The following is a 24619-nucleotide window of genomic DNA, read 5'->3' on the forward strand; positions in this document are numbered from 1 at the left end:
TTTGGTCGGGTTGTTGTCTCTTTGACATATTCCCCATTTCCATTCTCAATTCTATCAGTTATTTTTTTGCGTCTCACTCCTTTTTTTTTAATCAACAGAAGATTTTAGAAAAAAAGGACGTTGATTCATTTGTAAATAAATATGTAGATGTGGTATGACAGTCAATGAACACACTCACCGTCCGAGTGAATCATAAATTTCATCTCTGGATATATATCTCCTTTAAAGGAAGGTAGATTTTTTAAGGGACTTAATTCGTGGGTAATGGACTGGTATCTTGTAACTGGGATTATATTCAAATTGCTACATTTCTGTCCATAATGGGTAAGAAAAAAATTGTGTGGACTCGAGTGCATATCTCCGCGTTGTTCATTAAATTTCTGATTTTTTGAACAGTTTTGAAAAATTTTGTTGCAGTAATCTCTCAAGATGGAGTGAACATTCTGAAGATTTTGAATATACATTTTTTATCAATAGAAAATCAATTTTAACGTTAACTATCGTACGCATTGCATATAACTAGTATTAAAATCAAACCAAGTTTGATAACACTGACATTGTCATTCGCGTGACAATGTCAGTGTTATCAAACTTGGTTGCCAACAAAAACTTCGAAAGAGTTTCTATTTAAAAAACAAATAAAATCGTCATATTTTAAGTAATATTGTAACATATTTTATGAATTCTAGTCAGATAATACCAGGAATATACTTTTCATATTGATACAAATTTCATTGATATATAATATTGATAAAGCATTTTCGTAGACAAAGCGTTTCAACTTAGATCCTGCACAGAGGCATCAAAAGGCGTCATTATTGAGTAAAGGGGGTGGCGTCAAAGGGCGTCATTATGTTGGATAATGTTGCGAGAATAAATTAAATTGATTCTTATGAAACTTCCACATAAAGTCCTCATTTTTTTGTAATTTTAAAATTGTCACCCTTCATTATGAATTCTGAGTAACTTTTTTGTATACAATCGGTGATATGATGATTGGCACAGACAGATTGAAGATTGAAGAACAATGAGATACCCTTGATATTGCTATCTTTTCAGGCAAATGGCTGAAGAATATAGCGGTTACAGTTGGACAAAATCTTAATTCGATGAAACATTGTAGTAAATTCAAAGGACCTGGTAAAAATGGTCAAGTTATAGAGTTAACTTGCAAGAGCCCAATCGCAGGCCGATATGTGAAAATTTTGAGGAGCGGAAAAGGAATTCTCGGTTTGGCAGAAGTTCAAGTGATAGGCAATACAGGTACAAATTCAGATATTCTTTTTTGAAAAACTAGCATCTATCTGGTTCTCTGTTTCTTGCTAATTTTGGCTCAGTTGACATTTAAACAAAAATAGATAATCCTTTAATTTTCCAGTCAATTTTTTTCCGAAAATAGGGGGAAAATATATAAGTCTTTGGATTAAAAGCTGACATATGTATGTATAAAAAAATATCAATTAAATGATGTGGTATGGATGATTGACAAAGAAACAATTCCCCATGGCAGAGCAAAAGACATGTTTTAAAATTAACAACTACAGTCTCCATACATCCTTGAACAATGAGAAAAAAAAGCAAATACCGCATAGTCATCTGTTACAGGTCCTGAAATGACATATGTATAACAGTTCACATGATAAACTAATGGCCTCATGTATTTATAAAATAAATCATGTTTTAATGCCAGTCTGAGTAGTTAAAATTACTTCCTAGTTTAACAGGTACAGTTCAAATATGGAAACATGAACTGACAAATCTGCATGCACTTACATTTATTGCTCTTATATTTTAGGGAAACAATTAATTCCTGCAAAACCAAAAGGTAAGATACTAGTTTCTATGATAGAATCAACTTACTGCTAATATTGCTGTTATTCTCTATCGAAAAATACAATACTAGTCACCCTTTAAAAAGATGAACAGAGCAAGAAAAATAATTAGCAACACATGTTTTTCAGAGGCCAGCTAATGGTATTGAGTTTTTTTTTACTTTATAATCATTTGTTTAGTTTTCAAACAAAATTATGGAATGGAATTAGGTTTGACATAAAAAAAAGTTTATCATGCAATAAAAATGTTGCATATATAGTAAATTCCTTATTTTTTTATACATATAAATTGAAGGTTATAATCAAAGTTGAGACAGATTGCATAAAAAAAAAAATCATTGATTTATTTGTATACCTTTTGTAAAATTCAAAATTACTGCTCTTTAATCTTTAGGGAAAATAGTAAAACCTGCAAAACCGAAAGGTAAGATATAAGTTTCTATCATTGAATCAACGTTTGTACATTACTGTTATTTTATATTGAAAACTACTATATTGTACACGCCTTAAAAAAAACTGAAGTACGCGAAAAGAGATAAATATAAAACACATAAAAAGACAAAAAAAAGCAACAAATAAGACTACAATGCATATTGATTAGAAAATAAACACATCATAGATTCAAGGACAGAAGTTTTACATTAGCTTCAGACGCGCGTTTGGTCTTAAAAAAACACCCTCATCAGTGACACTCGAATCAAAATAAAGAACGAAAATGAAAACATTGAGGACCAAAAATATTTAAAAGTTTTGACAAATATAGCTGTGGTTATCTATTTCTAAGGTAGAAAAGCCGTAGCATTTCAAAACGTCCAAGTTTTGTAATCAATCTATTTATAACTATGAACAAATCAATGATAACTCAAGTCAATACAGATGTTCTGACTACACGACTACTGGGCTGGTGATACCCTCATTGAATTAAAATTCCACTAGCAGTGGCATCGACCAGTGGCTATAAACAAACTCATCAGATACCAGGATTATATTTGAGCCAGACGTACCTTTCGTCTACAAAAGACTCATCAGTGACGCTCGAATCCCAAAATAAACCTGGTAAGCAATTTGCACGTATACCAGTGGAGATCTATGAATTTCAGAAGGAAAAGATATTTGTATTGGTATGATTTTACATTATACAAGTCTTTTAACATAGCTAAATACATTTGAAGATATACAAAACGTTCACAATTTATATAAATACATAAGGAGTTTCAATTGAAAACATTGCGGAAATGTCGCACTAAAAGTCATCTTTTAAAATGAGCAATTAAAACATGTAAAATATGTTTGTTGCATTCAAATCTAAAAATAAAATTGCATGCATGTTGTTTTTTAAAATTAGTTTGAATATTTGGAAATATCTCGATTTGTTCGATTGTAATCTGAAATATAATTGCAATTTTGGTTCTCCTCCAGACAAAATAATGAATCATTTATAGGTTGGTTTAAACATTTTTATATGATTTATATTAAATTATCCATATGTATTCAACATATAATTGGTGAATGTACGTCCATCAACGACAAAGAACATTAAGACATTGTATGTCACCTATCCTATCACACGGTGTCATTCGGTTTAACGAGAGAAATGATCGTGAAAGAATATCTAACGGTGGTCAAGTACATGCGAGACGATCGTGAAAGCTCTGGTACCGGATCGTGAAAGACATTTAATGTTAATCCTAGTATCATGTCTTGCTTAAACTAAACTTTGTATTGATGGGTCTGTTTTTACCTTTGATATGTTATTGTGTTATTTAAATGTGAGCAAACATTTTGATGTTATTTGAATTATCAATAAATCATCATGTACATTGGGCTCGTTTACTTCTTGTTAACATCTTTTTTCTCTCCATATTACTATCGAAACCACTATGGTCAACAACTTCCTTAATAGCAGGTCCTTAATTGATTACTAAGGCAGAACAGCTGTATCAGAAAAAGAAGAAAACAAGATACATTCGCATGTGTTGAGAAATAGAATGATCATGTTACGTTATATATATATAGATGCAAACGATGTATAAGCAAAACGTGATACTAGTCCAGTAAACAAATCTGAAATTGTAACATGTTCTTTTCTGTATTTGACATCAATTGAACAGTCATATCAGATATTCAAGAAGATAATGATAGTTATTAATGTAGTGATGCATTCTATTTAAATACAACAGAAATAACATTATTCATTCATTAGCTTGTGTCTGGTAAAAAAAAACAGGCGAAAGATATCAAAGGGACATTGAAATTGACATTGTCATAGTAAAAAAACTTTATCGAAGACTTGAGACTGAGTAAGACGAGCACCTTCAAAAGATTGGAGGTAAATCAAGTGGTCGAAGGGTGGGCATATCCTGCACCGCATGTGACACCCGTTGTGCTGCTCATGTACGTATGTTAATTTTTTAATGTATTAATTTCCTACAGGATATAACTATGCCCTTCGAAGAAAAGCATCACAGAGTTCAACACACAATTCAAGATTTCCTGCTTCAAAGGCAGTCGATGGAGTGGAAAACACGTTTACACACACAAAGCACCAAAACAATCCATATTGGAGTGTTGATTTGGGGAAAACTGTCAGCGTAAAGCAGATCAATATTATTAACAGAAAAAATTGCTGTGGTAAGGAGTCAGAAGAAAAGTACATTTGTAATAAGATTCAAAATGAATTGACGTGTGTTAAATGAGTGTTAACTTTTAAATTTTAAATAATGCACTTTAATAGACACGTTTATATGATAATATGTTAATCATAAAACTCTCAACTAAATTGATTTAAGTTTAGTACTGATTTCATATCTTTAGAAGTTTTTTTTTATGTCATATAATAAATAATCCGCTCATAAAAAAATCACCTTTAACACTGTTTTAAATTTCAGGATATATATAATTAAATACAATACTGTCTTGAGAGAAAATATTTCACATATTAGTCACATTTCATAAAAGAACGATCTATTTTGTTTATGAGGTCACTCTGTTTAATATCAAGAAAACAAGATACTAAAAAAGGAATGAAATTTGAAAAGCGGTTTCATGATCTAGTATATGAAATTGTAACCTTTCTGGAATTTTGGGCCATATGGATTAAGTGAATAAAGAGGACGATACCTGCTGATTTTTCGGGTCACTTGATCGACGGTTAAAATCATTCATTCTAAGAATTTATTTTAATTAGACGATATAACTCTCTTAAATCAAAACTTACATTGGGGAGGGGTATTGAAACTAACCATCTAACAGTTCGTTAAATACTGAAATGTATGTGTCTTGAATATGCCTAAAATATTTTCGAATGGATGTTAAATGGCTCACAAGAAATCAACCAATGATCAGTAAAATTAAGGCTTTTCTGAAAGTCACTTGTTGAATGTGGCTTTATAATTGTTTCTCAAAAAGAAATATGGATAGAGAACGTTCAAAAAAATCGGAGTTTTCCATTTGTAAAAATACACGCTTTTGATATAGGAAGAGTTTGGTCCTAAAATTCCATGTTATCTAATTTATGCTATTCAAGTGTTAACTTGAAGAAAGATATAAAATGTAAAATATCTAATAAATAACAAATTTGTAAGCTCTGGCGTATAACAACAGCAATGATGTCATATAAGACGATTTGAAGAGCAATCATACGATAGTTTTGACTAAATATAGTAATGTTTTGGCAGATCTTGCCTGTAACGACTTTAGCCATATGCGTGAACCACTGTAGTTATTTGTGAGGATGTGTGTCTCGCCATTTTTTTTATGACGATTTATATCGGTGCACGTGTGTGGCTGGTGTTTTTTTTTTTTTTTTTTTATTTAGAAGGAAATAGATCTAAATGGGAGTTAAACGTGAATAAAACTGGTATACTATTTACGTAGTATATCTCATACCTTTGAAGTTTAGCACTTTTAGAATATAAACAGTTAAACAAACAAAATGTTTAGTGTATCAAAATGTGCATCTATTAGATCGTAAATATTGGTTCAGATTTAATATACAGTCCAATTTAAAGCCAAATTTTGCATTTGCGTTGCCCTCCCAATATAAAGATGTAATTCAATTGTTTAAATTTTTAGCGAAAAGCAGGTATTTGCCCTACTTTTGCTTTTGTTCTAGAGACCAAATCAAATTGATCCTTATTGGATCGCACTTCTTGATAAAGGCCTCCATTATTTTAAATTGTGAAATTGTCTACTTTGTTTCATCCTTCATTGTGAAAACTTTACCTGTTTAATACAGAACGATCTTTAAGTATATATATTTTTCTAATAACACATTGGAGAAATCAACTAGATCGAAACCTGATGATCGAATGGAGTTTTTTTAGAATATGGTTTTGATCTTCCAGTTGGCAAACCCTTTTGATATGTATATACTTTTATACAAAAAACAAAATAATTTGTCTTTTTTAATTAAAACATTTTCGATACTGAAAAGTGTTTGATTAATAAGAGTGTACTTACTATTTTCTATACAATCGGTGATATGAGGATTGGCACAGACAAATTGAAGATTGAAGAACAATGTCTATACTCTTCATATTGATATCTTTTTAGGTAATAGACTGAGGAATATAGTGGTTACAGTTGGACAAAATCTTTATAAGATGGAACATTGTAGTAATTTTAAAGGACCTGGTAAAAATGGACAATTCATAGTGTTAACATGCAAGACTCCAATCTCAGGCCGCTATGTGAAAATTTTGAGAAGCGGAAAGGGATATCTTAGTTTGGCAGAAGTTCAAGTGATAGGCCATACAGGTAAACATTTAAAGATTTATTTAAAAATCTATCTGGTTGTATGTTTGTACTGACATCCGTTTTATTGATAAAGGGAAAACAGAAAACCCGTTAATTTTGCTGCTTAAATTTGGGACAAAGAATTTAAAAAAGTACGTTGATTATGATTTCCAAGAAAAACAAAAAATTGTTATAAAATTGTTGAGTTAAAATGAACTAAATAGTTACCAAACGTACCAGGTTTATAATTTAAGACGCCAGACGTGCGTTCGTCTCAATAAGACTCACCAGTGACGCTAAGAACAAAATTGTTATAAAGCCAAAAGAGTACAAAGAGCATTGAGGAACAAAATACTGCTTTATCTTTAAATAGTTTTATCTAAGAAGAAGTTTTTTTCAAGTTTTGACTGGCTCTTATATGTGAATGAAAAGAAAAGAGTTAACAAAACAATCACCCAGGAAGGTTAAACAGCAATCGTTGATCTGTAAGGAGCATATATATAAATGCAATATAACTTTTGAGAAATACAACTGATGGCATTAAATAACATATACGTAGTATTTCTGTATTTTATTCCTTTTGGTTATTCCATCTTTTCTGCAGGATTTTTAACTATTACATCAATGTGAGCAACTCGAGAGTAACTCCCTATCATTTGCAGGGAACTATATTTCAATCAAAGGATATAAAAATTAACAACTATAGGGCCTTCGACAATAAGAAGAAAAAAACAATATGCGTTGTTTAAACTATGAAAGGTCAAGAAATGACTAATGAATAACAATTGATGCCGGCGTCATACATTGGCGTACAGACCGGCGTGCACCAAACGTACAGGCAAAGTTGTTATGCGTTAGTTGCACGTCAGAGGAACGCTAAGCAATCGTTAAACGCGCGTTAAATAAGTTTGAAGTACGTCGAAATACGCTTGGCGAACGCTACAACTTGAGGAATTTTTTAAGCAGCATAAAAATGTTTATCCAGCTCAAGCGTGTGTCTAGCATATACCTGCACACTACACTCACGTTATACATACGCTACAAGCGCGTTTAACGCCATACAGATAAATTTGAAGAACGTTTAAGGCACGTTGTATACGCTTCAAGATCGTTCAACTTTAACTAAAACGTATGCGGGTGTGTTTGTAACAAACACCCCAAAATAGAACGTACAATACACGACCAGGACGCGTTTCAAATATGTTCAAGAAGCTGTTTTCCTTCGTAGCGTGCATTTCATCTACATAAGACAAACGACAGACATACGCCAACGTAGTTTCTTGAACGCCAAACAGACGTTTCTCGTACGCCCAATACAATGAACACGTTAAAGGAACGATTGACAGGTTGAATGCATCCAAAATTACTAGCGGATAGACATGATTTTTTTACACGTCCGGCGTACGTCGGAGCTAAACGCTGATGTGTGACGCCGGTATTAGACGATAAAAACTAATGACCTTATATATTTATCCAAAAAAATCATGTTTTATCGCCAATCTGTTTAGTTTTAATTATCTGCTAATTTTTGCACTAACAATTTAAACATGGACACATAAAATTGACAAATCAATAGTAATATAACTAACAAGTATGCCATAGTGTTTATATAGCAAGTTTTTGTTGTCCCCTACCAATGCTATGGAAGAGTAAACTATGAGTAAAAATATACACATACTCCTTCCAATCTTTCCATTAGTAATTTTAGATCACTTTGATTAATCAAATTTATTTAGAGTTCAAACAAGTATGAAAACAGATCAGTGTTTATAATATGTTTGGATAATTGACAGTGTTTTCTGACCTGGAGTTCGCTGGTTTATCGCCTTGAGTTCTATGTTTAACTGTTGTGCACAGTGACAGACAACCTGTACAAAACACTGAAAATAGCATTGTATTTTTTTATAATGCTAACAGTTTCGTATAAAAAAAAAGTAGGGGTTATTCCCCGACTCAAAATAACCATGGAGGGAAATCCCTTTTTATTTACGTATTTGGTGAAAAGTATCATGTTTTTTGTATTTGTTTGACAAAACTAGTTTCAAAATTAGCTTCAATAGAATAGGTTGAATGATTAAAATTAGATTAAAAATTCGATTAAATATACATCTTGTAAGGGGAGACAACACTGTAAAAATGCTGTTTTTTTGGCAGTAAAAATTTTGCACGCACAATTTAAATATGGAAACATGATATCATCAAATACACATGCACGTTAAATCATTGCTCTTATATTTTAGAGAAAAAAGTAATTCCTGCAAAACCAAAAGGTAAGATACTAGTTTCTATCATAGGATCAACTTACCGCTATTATTACTGTTATTCTGTAATAAAAAATGCAATATTGGTCTCACGTTGAAAAAATCGAAGATGCAAGAAGAAATAAATTTGAACCACATAAAAAGACAAAACTAGCAACACATGTTTTTAGAGGCCAGCCAACATTGTCGATTTTTTTTACCAAGTAGTCGTTTGTTTAGTTTTCAAAAGAAATTACATAATAAAAATAAGTTTGCTAAAACCATGTATACCCGCTATAAAAATGCTGCATAGATAGTCAAGTCCTTGCTCTTGTCTACATTAGAAAATGCCTGTACCAAGTCAGGAATATGACAGTTGTTATCCATTCGTTTGGTGTGTTTTGACTTTTGATTTTGCCTTTTGATTTTGCCTTTTGATTTTGAATTTTCCTTTTTGAATTTTCCTCGGAGTTCAGTATTTTTGTGTTTTTACTTTTGAATAGAAGGTTATAATCCAAGTTGAGTCAGACTGCATGAAATTAAAAAAAATCATGAATTATTTGTAATTATTTTATACATTTTGAAAAATTTAGAATTATTGCACTTTATTTTAGGGGAAAAAGTAAAAACTGCCAAACCAAAAGGTAAGATATGAGTCTCTAACATTGAACCAACTTTTGATATATAACCGCTATTTTGTATTGAAAACAATTATATTGTGCACGAGTTAAAAAATTGAAGTAAGCAAAAAGAAACAAATATATAACACATAAAAAGACAAAACTAGCAACAAAGAAGACTAAAATGCATATTGATTAGGAAAAACATATCTTTACCAAATGCCTTAATTCATAACAAGCAAATTTAATTTATTTGGTTTAAAAAATTATGTGAATCTTAAAGAAATGTATTTTTGATAGATGTACATCCATCAATGATAAGGAAAAATTAAGAAATCAAATTTTCTGTCCGTAACATATCCGATCATGTTTGGTTAACTAAACTTTTATATCGATGGGTCTGTTTTAACCTTTGATATGTAATTATGTTATTCAAATGCAGGCCAACATTTTGATGTTCTTTGATTGGTCAATAAATGATAATGTAGATTGTGCCTATTTGCTTCTTGTTAACATTTTTTCTCAATTTTACTAATTAAACAACTATGGTCAACTATGGTCAACAGTTCCCTTATTAGTAGGTTTTAACTGATTACATAGGCAGATCTGCTCCTTCTGAAGATGAGAAAAAGAAGATACATCTGCATGTGTTACGAAATTAAATCATAAGATAAAATTCGATACAAGTATTGTTTTATTAGAAGGCTTGCGTATGATTCAAATCAACGCTTCTCATCAATTTAATACTTAACGAAAAAAGGGAACACTTGTACCTATAACGTTAAAAGCTTTGCTATTTTACTTTGGAATATGTTTTTTTTGAAATATAACATCCAGTATATAAACAATGAATAACAAATCCTTAGTTCATGTTTTTTTATTTCAGTAACTCATGTAAAATCTATAAAAAAATTAAAAAAAAATTAAGAAATCGTTTTTGTAACAACGTGCCTCTTATTATTACTTAGTTATAATAATTACAACAATATCAACATGATTGCATCTATTTATACCCTAAAATTTCATGTTTAAACGCCAATCTGTGTGTAGTTTGAATTATCTGCTAAATTTTTGCATGGACAATTTAGATACGAAAGCAAGATACTGACAATTCTGCTTGGACTTGAAATCTTTGCTCTTATATTTTAGGGAAAAAAGTAATTCCTGCAAAACCAAAAGGTAAGATACTAGTTTCTCTCATAAGATCAACTAACTGATTTTATTACTGTTATTCTGTATTAAATAATATAATAGTGGTCACACTTTAAAAGATTGAAGGGAGCAGGAAGAAATAAATATGAACCACATAGAAGACAGAACTAGCAATACCTGTTTTTCACAAGAAGTCATTCATTTAGTTTTTAAAAGAATTTACAGAACAAAATAGTTTTGAAATATAAATGTATATCATGATATAAAAAATGTATGATAGTGGTATCGACCAGTGGTTATAAACAAACTCAGCATAGATACCCGGATTATATTTGCGCTAGACGCGCGTTTCGTCTACAGAAGACCCATCAGTGACACTCGAATTCAAAAATGCACCAGGCAAGAAATTTGCACCTATACCAGTTGAGATATAAAATGTAAATGTGATAAAATGGACGCGATAATGGTTACGACATTCGAAACATATCGGTACTCTTGGTTGTACTGCTTCTTATAAGCAGAAACTCTGGAAATCATGATATGAAATGTAAATTCTGAAATACTGTTCCAACTGGAGCATATATGCATATGTTAATTTGTAAATGTTTTAATTTCCTTCAGGAATTAACTATGCCCTACGAAGAAAAGCATCGCAGAGTTCAACATATCATTCAAAATATGCTGCTTCACAGGCAGTTGATGGAGAGGAAAATACGTTTACAGCCACAAAAAAACAAAACAATGCATATTGGAGTGTTGATTTGGGGAAGGCAGTCAACGTAAAACAGATAAATATTATTAACAGAAAAGATTGCTGTGGTAAGAAGTCCGAAAAATTGCACTCGTGATAAGATTCAAAATTAATTGACGTGTGATAAATAAGAATGTTTACTTTTAAAAATTATTTTAAAATGATACACAATTTAAGACTTGTTTATATGATATTCTGTAGTTGTCAAACTGTGAACTAAATTTATTTTAGGTTTAATACTTTTTGTAAACTTTCGAAAAAACTTAATATCATATGATAAATAATCCTTCATCGAAAATAATCACCTTCTAAAAAGTTCTGTTTAATTCAGGATATTGATAATAAGATAAAATACTGTCTTGGAATAGAAACTTTTCTATTAACTAAAGCCTTGCTTTACTTTGCAAGGAAAAAAGTCATATTTAATTATAGTACGATCTGTTTTGTTGTTGAGGTCAATCTGTGTAAGGTAGCACTCTTAAGTTAAATGTGAAGTTTCGCATTTTTGCCCCTGTGGATTATTATGCCCCATTTATGGGCATTATATTTTCTGGTCTGTGCTTCTGTTCGTCCGTCCGTTCGAACGTCTGTTCGTCCGTCTGTCGTCTTCAAGTTTCAAGAGATTTGGTCGAGGTAGATTTTGATGAAGTTGAAGTCCAATAAACTTGAAAGTTATTACACATGTTCCGTATAATAAAAAATATCTTATTTTAATGCCAAATAAGAGATTACACCCCATTTGCACGGTCCACTGGACATAGAAAATGATAGTGTGGAAGGGGCATATCCGTGTACTAGGAAATATTATTGTTCAAATATGACAACTAGCGTGCAATAAAATTCATTTTTGGATAGCTGGTGATAAAAATAACCTTCTTGGGGGGTTTATATGAATATCAAGATTATGTAATGTATGTAATATAGGCTGTTTTCTGCATGACATAAAAATAAAATTAAGAATGGAAATGGGAAATGTGTCAAAAGACAACAACCCGACCATAGAAACAGACAACAGCAGAAGGTCACCTTCAGCTCTTCAATGCAGCGAGAAATTCCAGCACATGGAGGCGTCCTTCAGCTGGCCCCTAAACAAATATATGTACTAGTTCAGAACGCCATACTAAACTCCAAATTATACACAAGAAACTAAAATTAAACAAAATACAATACTAGTAAAGGCTAGAGGCTTCTTACTTCGGACAGGCGCAAAAATGCGGCGAAGTTAAACATGTTTATGAGATCTCAACCCTACCCTATATATCTAGTCACTGTAGAAAAGTAATTGCATAACAATACGCACATTAAAATTCAGTTCAAGAGAAGTCCGAGTCCGATGTCAGAAGATGTAACAAAAGAAAATAAACAAAACGACAATAATACATAAATAGCAACAGACTACTAACAATTAACTGACATGCCAGCTTCAAACTTCAATTAAACTGATTGAAAGATTATGTCTTCATCATATGAATATCAAGCACAATCCCTTCCGTTAGGGGTTTATTATCATACCATTATAACATAAATGAGAGAGAACCCGTGTCATGCCAACAACTGTTTTTTTAAATAAATGTGTTACAAAGACCCTATAAGTGAATCAGTATTAAAGCCAAAATATGCAATCTTTAATGACCTGACAACCGTGTCGTAACTTTATCCCTACTTGATAAGTTTATCTAAAAGTTTTGCTAGTTTCTGAGGTAAATACTGACATTTGTGTGCTTTATAAAGCATATTACCATAAAAGATTGAATGTGAAATACCTGAACGTATAAGAAGTATGCATGTTGAGCTATATTTACGAATGATGTCCTTATACCGATGATAAAATTTAGTAAGTGATATCGAAAACCCTGGTGCATTAATTTTTCAGTAATAAATAAATTTCTCTTGTTAAAATCTTAAACGTTGCTACATACACGAGCGAATCGTACAAGTTGAGATATGTAAACACCGTAAGATGGTGACAAGGGAAGTCCACATCTAAAAATGGATAACTAACGATAGGAAATGAAAAATCATCTCTTTTATCTTAAGTTCAACAGTATAAATTTCTTTTGTATATATACTGAAGTCGTCATTATTGAGAGACAATATATTATCCAAATATCTAAAAGTATTGTTTGTATCAGATGTTGTTTCAATGGGTCCTTGCTGATTTTTGTCATACATTGTAACTCATAGCAATACAAAAACAGGTCCGAAATAAGTGGTGCACAGTAAGTCCCCATTGGAATTCAGAAAACCTGACGATGTACGGAATCTCCAAGGCGAACAAAAAAGATATCTAGTAAAATATCAAGGGCAGATATAGTATCAAAGCATGTCCAATTGACATAGTGCTTTTGTTTATTGCTACTTATAATGATCTAAAAGAGTTTACACATATATATTCACATTTTGACTTTTTAAATGCTCATTTAATTAGGTGTTAATTTTTTCTTAATGAGAATGTGGACAATGTTGTATAGAGGGTAGAAAAATCAAAACTGAACAGATTCAAAATTACCAATATAAGCATGCAATTTGTCAAGAACTTCCAACGAGTATTTGACACTCCAAAAGTAATAAATTCCACTATTTTCAAAGGCCTTAGTTGAACAATTTGTTATCAGGTTTTTGATTGTACCAAGTGTACTGGTAAGAAGAATAGACAATTAGAAGTGGAACAATGGGTTGAAGACGAAATAAATCTATATTTGAAAGGTGTTTTGTGCAGCTTCGGAAGCCAATACATAGTAGCGACTTTCTGGTTCTGCTTGTAAAGAGGTAGCTTAAAATTTATTCGTGTTACAGATGTCGTTTTCTGAAAATGGAGTCTGTATAAGAATATCCTTACCAAACATCGGCAATTATTGCAATGCTTTTTTCCAACTTTTTGTCGCACAAACTTTGTGATCTAATTTCACAAAAAAAATAAGGCGAAAGACACCTATTTTTTATTTGATCATAAGGTAGATTAATGTCAGCAGTTTCTGAAAAGGTATCACTCAAATGCATTGAAATTCTAGTTTGATCATTTCTACTAAGATTTGATTTCAATCAGACGATTTTACTGTCTTAAATCAAAATTATAATAGGGAGAGGGGTATTAGAACTAGTTATCTGAATGTTGAAATGTATGCGTCCTGAATATGCCTGAAATATTTTCCACCGGATGTTAAATAATCAACCATAAATCAATCAATGAAAAGTCAACATAAGGCTACTCTGAAAACAACTTGTTGTCGGTTACTTTTCAATTGTCCTAAAAAAGAAATTTAAGACAGACAGCTAGATATCATAAACATACTATGTATACACAAGCCAGAGTCTGAGCTTGATTTGCTATTTGATATAAAAACTAAACTGACGAAAAAAGGTCATTTATTCAAAATCATAAAATGCAAAAAATACATTTTGCAAATAAAACATTTGACATAAAAGTTCATATTTGATATGAAATAATAATACATAATTAATACGAAATTACATCAACTAATATCATGTCAATTGAATAAATGACAAAGAATAGCAAAGGTGGGGAGAAAAATCTGCCACAAATCCACTCTTAGGCTGAAAGAGTGCATCTAAAATCCACTCTAAGGCTGAAAGAGTGGATCTGAAATCCACTCTAAGGCTGAAAGAGCGGATCCCCCACCCGAGGACTCTGGCGACGTGAATACAATTATATATGACTAGAAAAAAAAATACATTCACATACATGTACATCAAACACATATCACTTTATTATGTAAAACGTTTCCACATTTAGCAGAAATATTAAAATTTCATATTATCATATACCAAGATATTACTGGTAAAAATGATTAAAGGTGTAAATCTTATTCCGGCCAGTGAAAATTCAAACAAAACTAAAGTTCATTTTTACGAAGCCCTGGATCCTTCCTAAATACGAAGTTTTATATCTGACTATTTCTGTAAGGGATCATAAGCAAAGGATTCTCATACTACACTTGACATTTTTCAATCGAAAATGTATAAATATAAAAAGAAGATGGTATGATTGCCCATGAGACAAGAGACCAAAATGACACGGAAATTAACGACTATAGGTCATCGCACGGCCAATATAGCATAGTCAGCTATAAAAGGCCCCAAAATGACCATGTAAAACAATTCAAACGAAAAACTTAAATGTAACACATTAACAAACGACAACCACTGAACTACAGGCTCCTAACTTGGGACAGGCACATACATACATAGTGTGGCGGGGTGAATTCCATAGGGTAAACGTTTTTAAATTGAAATTAGTAAATAAGTATTTAGTGTAAACCTTATTTATTTAACTCTCAGTTAATTTTGTTGTGATCCGAATTGATATGAGACTATAGAAATAATTTTCGTAACTCATGTTACGGTAAAAAGAAAAGTTTTAGTCACAATTTTTAATATACAGCTTTTTAGAAATTTAATGACTGGTGAACATCACCATTCAATATTTATAGTAATAATTTATATCAATAATATCAGTATAAAAAGGGGGGAATACACCAAACTTACTTAAAACTTACATAAAATAAATTCATTTCTTCCTGGCATGCTACAGAACTTATTTTAACAAACTGTTATTCCAATGCAATACATTTAAAAGGTTTATATTGTATGGTAGTAAATAAAGTTGCTAAATGAAAAATATAATATTCCAGCTTTAGGTGATGTTTCATATATTTTTGGTACCGTAATTGCGATAAAAGTTAAAAGATGTAAGTTTTAACCGAGTAAATATTTATAGCTTTTGACACATACTATAAACATTTAACCAAAAGAAAAATCCAATTTAGTTAAGAACCAGTTTAGTTAAATTAATATAAAAACTTTGGTTTGTGATGGATTTACCTCTAAAGACCATTGCATTAAGACAACATTGGAATAAACCATCAAGTCTTTTTATATATATAATTTGAATAATTAATATGAATTAGATAGGCAACATTAAAAACCATAACATGCTTAACAAACTATTCATGTATACATACAGGAAGTTAAACCGAGCCATGAAATTAAAAAATAATTTTAAGGTAGCCTATCGAATGATCCCATTGACACCCCAACAATGTGTAAAGACAGCATCGGCAGGAGGGCGTCAATAAAGACACAAATCGTATGAAATAAAGATCACAAACGTTTTAGCAGGCTATACTGACCCAAAACAAAATACGGTTGAAATTATGTGAATTTGCCAAAACGGTTTTTATCTTTATTTCTGAAATAAAGATAAAAACCGTTTTGGCAGCCAATGCTGACCCAAAACAAGACAGTTGTAATTATATGAAATAAAAATCATAAAATGTTTTGGCAGGCAATGCTGACCCAAAACAAGACAGTTGTAATTATAAGAAATAAAAATCATTAAATGTTTAGGCAGGCAATGCTGACCCAAAACAAGACAGTTGTAATTATAAGAAATAAAGATCATAAAACGTTTTTGCAGGCAATGCTGACCAAAACAAGACAGTTGTAATTATATGAAATAAAATCATAAAACGTTTTGGCAGGCAATGCTGACCCAAAACAAGACAGTTGTAATTATAAGAAATAAAGATAACAAAACGTTTTGGCAGGCAATTCTGGCCCAAAACAAGACAGTTGTAATTATAAGAAATAAAAATCATAAAACGTTTTGGCAAGCAATGCTGACCCAAAACAAGACAGTTGTAATTATAAGACATAAAAATCATAAAATGTTTTGGCAGGCGATGCTGACCCAAAACAAGACAGTTGTAATGGAATGAAATAAAGATCATAATGTTTTGTCAGGTAATACTGACCAGCAACAGCTGAAGTATAAAGTTCTGATACTAAATTTATTCTTTTTAGCTGTAAAAATCCATTAACGTATTTGACTTCAATCCTTGAATCACGGGTACTAATAGGACCATTCCATCCATGAACTGCGGCAGAAGTCTTTGTTTGTTTTGTTTTCCTTCCTCTAAAACTAAGTGCTGTAATTAAGTATTGAGAGTCCTAGACAATTAACGACATAGTCAACTTTAAAGAGATGGTGGTATAACAATAGGTGCTTTGAGCTTTCATTGTAACTAGGGTCCAGTTGTGTATCAAAATGCTGATCGAAGTCGTATTTTGTAAATTTGTATTTATAAAACAGTAAAATTAGGCTTTGGTTAGTCAATGTTGATACGACTCGCACTTCTGAAAAAAATTGTAATCTAAATTAGGTATGTGTCATTAATGTCAGTGAAACAGCAACCCATCAATATTCGTATGTTTGTATTATCGGACTTATGGCATACCGCTGACAAATGAAAGTATATGTAAGTTGTTGATATCACGCTTTATTGCACATGTCCTTCAATGGGGAAAGTTCTTTCGTAGGTGAATACCATTCTTAGCGCTCGTCAAAAATTCGTCCATAGTTAAGGCATGAAATAAACAAAAAAAGAATATAAAATAATGGATGAAATTAAATTCTCATTAAAAAACAAACTTGGTCTTACTCAAAGACCACAAACATAACGAATGTTAAGGAATAATATGCGATAATTAAATTATCATAGTTTCTCTTCTTTAATAATCAACCATTAAACAGAAAAGATGTTTTTATCATGTATTAAATGAAGAGTATGGACTTTAAAAAATCATCAGTATGTATATATGTATGTCTTGTCCAATGTTATTTTTATTAATAAATCTAGTATATAGAAAAAGGCAAACGACCTTACAGTGCATAAGTATCGGCATAAAAATTATCAATTACGTTCATCGCATCCCAAACTATATCATGTACATGAATTATACTAGTTAACATACACTATAACAATATATCATTTTACCAGACCACGGTTTGCGGAAGTAGTCAAGGAGACAATATTATGTTTTTCAGGGGTTGACAGGTTACACGTGATCGTTGTTAGTTTCAACTTCAATATTATTATGCAAGCAGATGTAATTAGACAATGATTTCATACATTATTTTTTTTGGTTTACACTTTATATAGGGCTTTATTTATGATCTTATTCCAGAGTGCACAATTCTTGTTTTACATATTTCACCTTTATCAAAATTGGGAAATCTGTTTGGTCGTCCCATTTTGTTGTAGGGACCTTTAGATTAAGTGTCGAGTTAATATGTATATTATTTTGTGTTGTCTCACGAAACAAATCATTTTTCTGATCTAGTAACTAAATTCAAAACCAATGTAGATAATGTTAGCATATATATTTTATTGAACTGTGTAAATTAATCGGAATGCGAATGGCAACATGCACCTACAATTCTTTTGTGTTTCTCGTTTCGATAACACATGACATTTGCGCGGGAACTTCTTACATAAACATTGGATTATTGAAACATGTGAAATGTACTGTAACAGTTATTGATTTTTGGAGGTAATGTGATATTATTTATTATTCAATAGTACATAATTTTACGTCAGGTTTGTACACATTAAGTCTCTGGTCAGTGGCGGATCTAGGGGAGGGGGGATTCCGGAGGTTGAACCTCCCTTTTTTGTTGACGATCAATTCATTTGGATAGGGATATCAGTTGGAACTGACCCTTTATCCTGGGTTAGGATTCCCTTTTAAAAATGGCTGGATCTGTCTCAGCTAATCAAGCCAGAACCGAAACACATCAGTGGCAGATCTAGCCATTTTGAAAGGGGGGTCCAACCATGTCCCCATTCAAATGCATTGATCACCCCACAAAAGGGGCGATTCCAACCGGGAACCCTCCTGCTGGATCCGCCACTGCACACTACTCGGACCTATGTTATTTAGTGAGTGATGCGAAAAACTCAATTTACATTAGGTCCCCCTTTTTGAAAAATTACTAAATCCGCCTCTGCTTATCCTGGATGAGGTCCCCCTTTTAAAAAATGGTTGGATCTGTCTCAGTTACTCTAATCTAAACTGAAACATATCAGGGGCGGATCCAGCCATTTTGTGAAAAGGGGGGGTCCAACCATGTACCCATTCAAATGCATTGATCACCCCAAAAAAGGTGCGGTTCCAACTGAAAACCCTCCCCTGGATCAGCCACTGCACATTACTTGGACCTATGTTAGTTCGTTACATGTAATTACTTAAGTGATGCAAAAACAACTCAATTTACTAATAAACTCCCTTATTAAAGAAACTTTATATAAAAGTCAACATGTTCATTATATAATATTTTGCTGTGTGAAATTGCTTATGCGGGAAAGACCCATTACAACCTGACCATAGAGGAGACTACAGCTGAAGGCCACTATAAATGGGTCTTCAATGCAGCGAGAAGCTCCCACACCCGGAGGCGTCACAACAAACCCGTTCTAGAAATAATTTGTGAATGAAATTGGTAAATACAGTTATTCTTGATCTTCATACAATTTAAGGGCATTTCCAAATAGTCCTAAATATAATGCTTTATGCATCTGAAAAGGGTTGAAAATAACACTGAAAAATCATCGTTTTTCCTCTAGCATAATTTGTACGTGCAGTATAGGTGTATTTTAAAGGCACAACAGTGAAGCCGCCGTATAATACTTCAATCGAACCGATTTACTTTTTGAAGTTTAATTACTATAATATATATAAAAATATTAATTTTCGCGAACCATATACATGTAGGTCATGGAAATTCCAAAATATGGCATCAGTAAGGAGAGTTGTACAAATAATGTGAATACACAGAACCCCCATCCAATTCATCTTTAACTAAAAGTATTCATCATTTTCTATTTTATATGTACTAACAATATTCCATTTTTCTATAATTTGGATTAAAATGTGCAAAAATCTGAGTTAGAATAGGTCGAATGCCCCAAATAATTCCCTGATTGGTTGAAGCACTGTGGCGTCGATGTAAAGCACACGCTTCACAGGAATAATTAAGGAGAGTTTTACAAATAAGGTGAATACACAGACCCTCAATCCAATTTATGTATTGCTAAAAATAATCAAGTGTTCATCATTTTTTGTTTTGATTCTGCTAACAACATTCTATTTTTTCTATAATTCCATTTGAAATATGTGAAACCCCGCAATGAAAATAGATGGCTTCAATGATGTAAAAGCAACCCAAAAAATTTCCGTTAATATGTAAACATCTTGAACTTCGACCTTGGGTTCAAAGGGTTAATAAATCGATTCACAAATAGAGATATCCTTTCGCTCAAGTGAAGTATACAGGCAACTTCGTTTACAGAAATATATACACACTTTATCAGTATTATATTGTCATGCTTCTGCATATCCACGTTTTTTTGTATGCTGAACTTCAGTCAAATTCAATTCTATACAAACTTTATTACGTAAAGCAATAGGAGTAAGAATATTTTTTGCGCCAATTTAACCGTGACCAGCATCATCGTCAGTATCAAAATTGTTTATCGTAATCATTGTGAAATTTCACTGACATATATATGGTTTATTAATATAGAGTAATTTTGGTAAGTATGGCTTATTTATGTTAAAGTTCTCAAGATGTGCTTCTTTAGACATCTTTGACGGTCAGTTTAATCCCATTTATCTCAATATTATCCCCGATGACAGAAATGTCAACCCGACCTATTCGTGTCAAAAGTGAAAATCTAATCTATTTGATGAACTAATTTCTTCTAAAACTGTACATGCATTATTTCTGTATTATTTGATAACCAATCACATTTGCGTTGCATGATAATGGGTACTGTTTGAGCGAACTGTCTAGTGTACTGCAAGATCGATGCAAATTGTGACGTCAGTGAGTGATCACGTGACATTATTATTTGTAAACAAACAAGCTCCTCATGTAACACGTGTCTCAGTCTGAACTATACATTCAAAGTGCAATCAATCTTTCAATCGCTATTTTATGATATTTTTGTGTCTGTTTTTTAGTTTGCATATCAGTAGTCGAAGTAAACTCAAGGTTATTATATAAAATTATTTGTCTCTTTTTGTCTGTAGTACATGCGTTTGAGGTCCGGTTTAATTTGTACGCATGAAATCTCTAGTCTTAAAAAAGCTAGTGATAGAACCTTAACCAGATAAGCAACTGTCTAGGGCCAAGTAAGGAAGGTGAAAAAAAACCAGTATTGGTACTATTACGCAGAACCATAAACAGATGCATAGACAGACCCAGGGGGTGGCAGTGGCAGATCCAGAACTTTTCATAATGTGGGGCCCGCTCCAGTCATGCTTCAGTGATTACCTATATAATCAACAAAATTTTTCCAACAAAAAGGGGGGAGGGGTTTGCCCCCTAGATCCTCCTATTGGTGGGAAAAATTTAGTTGATTATATAGGAAATCATCAAAGCTTGACAGGAGTGGGCAGCCCTTTGGAAAGTCAGAGGCCACCCCTTTATGAAAAGTGCTGAATTGCCACTGAGATTTGCAGGTTTTCTTTCAAATTGTAAAGATACCTTAAAATATCAACAACTCTGACTGAGTACACAATTTGATTCATTTTAGCTCATTAGCTGGGCTCACTCGCTAAAAATATTCATTGCGGCTCACTAGCAAATATCTTACGATACTCATGTGTAGAAAAACTGATAATCTATACATGTGTGTAAGGAGTAGTTAGCTTAAATATAGCTAAATTTGGAAAATGTGAAAATGACTTGGGGAATGAAGATGTAGTAAAGACCGAATATCAGTTTTGGTCTTATATGTGTACAAATATATCACTGTTTCGGTGGCAATGGTAAATAGACACTGAAAAGTCTTGGATAACATTTTATAGTTTTGAACGTTTCTTCATCAGTTGACTTAAATTAGGTGGAGCCAGGAGGTGTGTTCTTATTTCCAACAGAGGAGTGCTCAACCTATATCAATTTGTGCATGAAGCAAATTTATAGTTGCTAGATACTGAATGATTATACAGTAGACTCCACCTAATCGGATATCGGTTAATCGAATATATCGGCTATTGTAATATTATTTCAAAACACAGAACCATTCCCGATACATTTCAGTCAAAATACATCGGATAATCGAATATCGGTTATTAGAATATATCGGCTAATTGGATAGAAATATTCATGGAAAATGTGTGAAAACCATGTACAATCGAATATTTTGAAATAATTTGATATTTTTTTTGACAGGAAATGAAGCCGGAAGTTACGCCATTACGAAGTTTAAGAAAACTTCAGTACAGAAATGTTTCATTTTATTAATAAAAACGATCTTTCATAGTCAAATAAAGCATATTTTTTCTTATTGTCTTGTAAAGATAAATAAAATAATACATTAAACACATGTATTACAAACTGACAAACATGTAAATCTGGCTACATGTCTCAAAATACTGGCAATTTTGTATGTAGCTAAAGAATTGATTACAAAATTAATTTATTCCAAACCAATCACCATGACGAAATAATAATTAAAAGTAGCTTAGCTTGAGTTTCATGACGAAGCATAAAGCAATACAGAGATCATAGACCAAGCAACTACGACCTCTGCAAAAATATAACATGCGTTTCATGACGAAGCATAAAACAAAACCCACTACATATTAACTTTACAAAAGCAAATACACAGAGGTCATAGACCAAGCTACTACGACCTCTGAAAGAGTAGCATGAGTTTCATGACGAAGCATAAAACAATACAGAGAATATAGACCAAGCTACTACGACCTCTGTAAAACCAAAGCAGCATGCGTTTCATGACGAAGCATAAAACAATATCCACTACATACTACAATATTTGCAAAAGTAAATACACAGAGGTCATATACCAAGCTACCAAAACCCCTGAGAAAATAATACACAGAGGACATAAGTACAAGCAACCACGCCCTCTGCGAAAATTTAAATATCGTCCACATTACCTAAACAGGCAAAGACAGGTAAATTGGTTCGTAATAAATAAGCATTGGGTTGCGATATAGGAGAGACATATCCTTTGTATACCGATTACATAAAGCAAACAAGGCACACTTGCATAAATTAAAATACTAACAATTATAGCGATTAGGCTAACTTGCAAAATTATAATAAGCTCAAACCAAACTGCCGTGACGAGATTCATGAAATAGCATAAAACAATGAACTCTGCATAAAACGTAATTGAAAAAGCACATACACAGAGGTCATACGTACAAGCAGTCAAGTTCACTGCACCAATTGAAATAGCGTCAACCTTACCAAAACAAGTAAGGCAAATGGGTTTGTAACACAATAGCTTAGCATTAAAACTTAAACTGTTTTGCTCTTTCATAATAAGAGTACTTAAAATGTATGGAACCGTTAATAACATCGTATAAATTATAAGTGTATAACTTTGCATTCTATCAAGTATGGTATTATGATCGTTATGCAATAATCCAATTTTTAATTGTAGTTTAATTTAAACGAATGATGTATCTTACAAATACATAAGGCGGATATACGTTCTGCAAACATAATGATGCTGTAAAGGATTCAGTAACTTGTAAAATTACAGCATCAGGTTAATCATCAGATAAATGATAAATAATTACATTTTGATCGCAAACGCACAGTGTCGCCACCCACATGAAAATCAATTTGACCCACTATCTCTTTGACAAAGAAATGAATTTGACCAACTGCTCATGTTGGCATAAATCTAAATCGTGAGTTCTATCCAAATGGAAGAATGGTTAAAAAAAAAAAAACTGTACGTTTGTTCAAAATATAAGCATAGAATAGCTTAAAACTAAAAGTATAGTTCGATTTTACCTGAAATAGCTAAAATGAAATCACTCCAGTCCAAAATTATCCATAAAACAAAAAACAAAATCACATATAATTTTAAACAAATTGTTTGATAAGAATCACAAGTTAACACATCAAATGCTGATGATAAAAGGAAGTGACCACAATACACTTACACGTGAACTCGTACTGACCCGCAAGATCATTAACCAATAAGAAAGATGCATTGGTCATAAGTGAAATTTCTCTGCACGTGAAAACATGTTATCTAATTTAAACAATTTATCGTTTAATTAAGTAGGACACTCTGACCCTTTGACCAGACTAGAGACATCATACATTTACGGTATTAATCGCTCACTCTTTTATTTAAGTCGGTTAGTAATAACCAATTAAAACAGATTTATCTTCTCTGCTGTCTTATTTTATTCCGCTTAATTTTCAAAATTGGTTATAAAAAGATAACTGCCAAAAAAAAATGGCAGTTTTTCATTTGTAAAATTATCTTCCGGACCATATGAGTATTTGAACCATACGCGTATTGTCATGACCATATGCGTATACTCCTAGGTCCGACCGTACGCGTATGGTCGGACCATATGAGTATATATACTGGTTTGGTTATTAACGGGCCGGACCATATGAGTACATCAGACTCGGACTTCTCTTGA

The 24619-nt window shown here is 32.1% G+C and overlaps 1 protein-coding gene across 1 annotated transcript in view; it reads left to right on the top strand.

Moving 5' to 3' along the window:
• LOC139523060 (uncharacterized) overlaps positions 1-24619 on the top strand; it is a 305106-nt gene that overhangs the window by 185495 nt on the left and 94992 nt on the right. Inside the window, exons 110-118 of the mRNA XM_071316817.1 lie at positions 1060-1263; positions 1796-1825; positions 2227-2256; positions 4266-4463; positions 6387-6590; positions 8810-8839; positions 9424-9453; positions 10579-10608; positions 11203-11400. Of these exons, the coding sequence (XP_071172918.1) occupies positions 1060-1263; positions 1796-1825; positions 2227-2256; positions 4266-4463; positions 6387-6590; positions 8810-8839; positions 9424-9453; positions 10579-10608; positions 11203-11400 (954 nt within the window). The remainder of the gene's footprint in view (positions 1-1059; positions 1264-1795; positions 1826-2226; positions 2257-4265; positions 4464-6386; positions 6591-8809; positions 8840-9423; positions 9454-10578; positions 10609-11202; positions 11401-24619) is intronic.

The sequence above is a fragment of the Mytilus edulis genome, chromosome 5 (genome assembly GCF_963676685.1).
Source record: "Mytilus edulis chromosome 5, xbMytEdul2.2, whole genome shotgun sequence".
In the NCBI taxonomy this organism is placed as follows: Eukaryota; Metazoa; Mollusca; class Bivalvia; order Mytilida; family Mytilidae; genus Mytilus; species Mytilus edulis.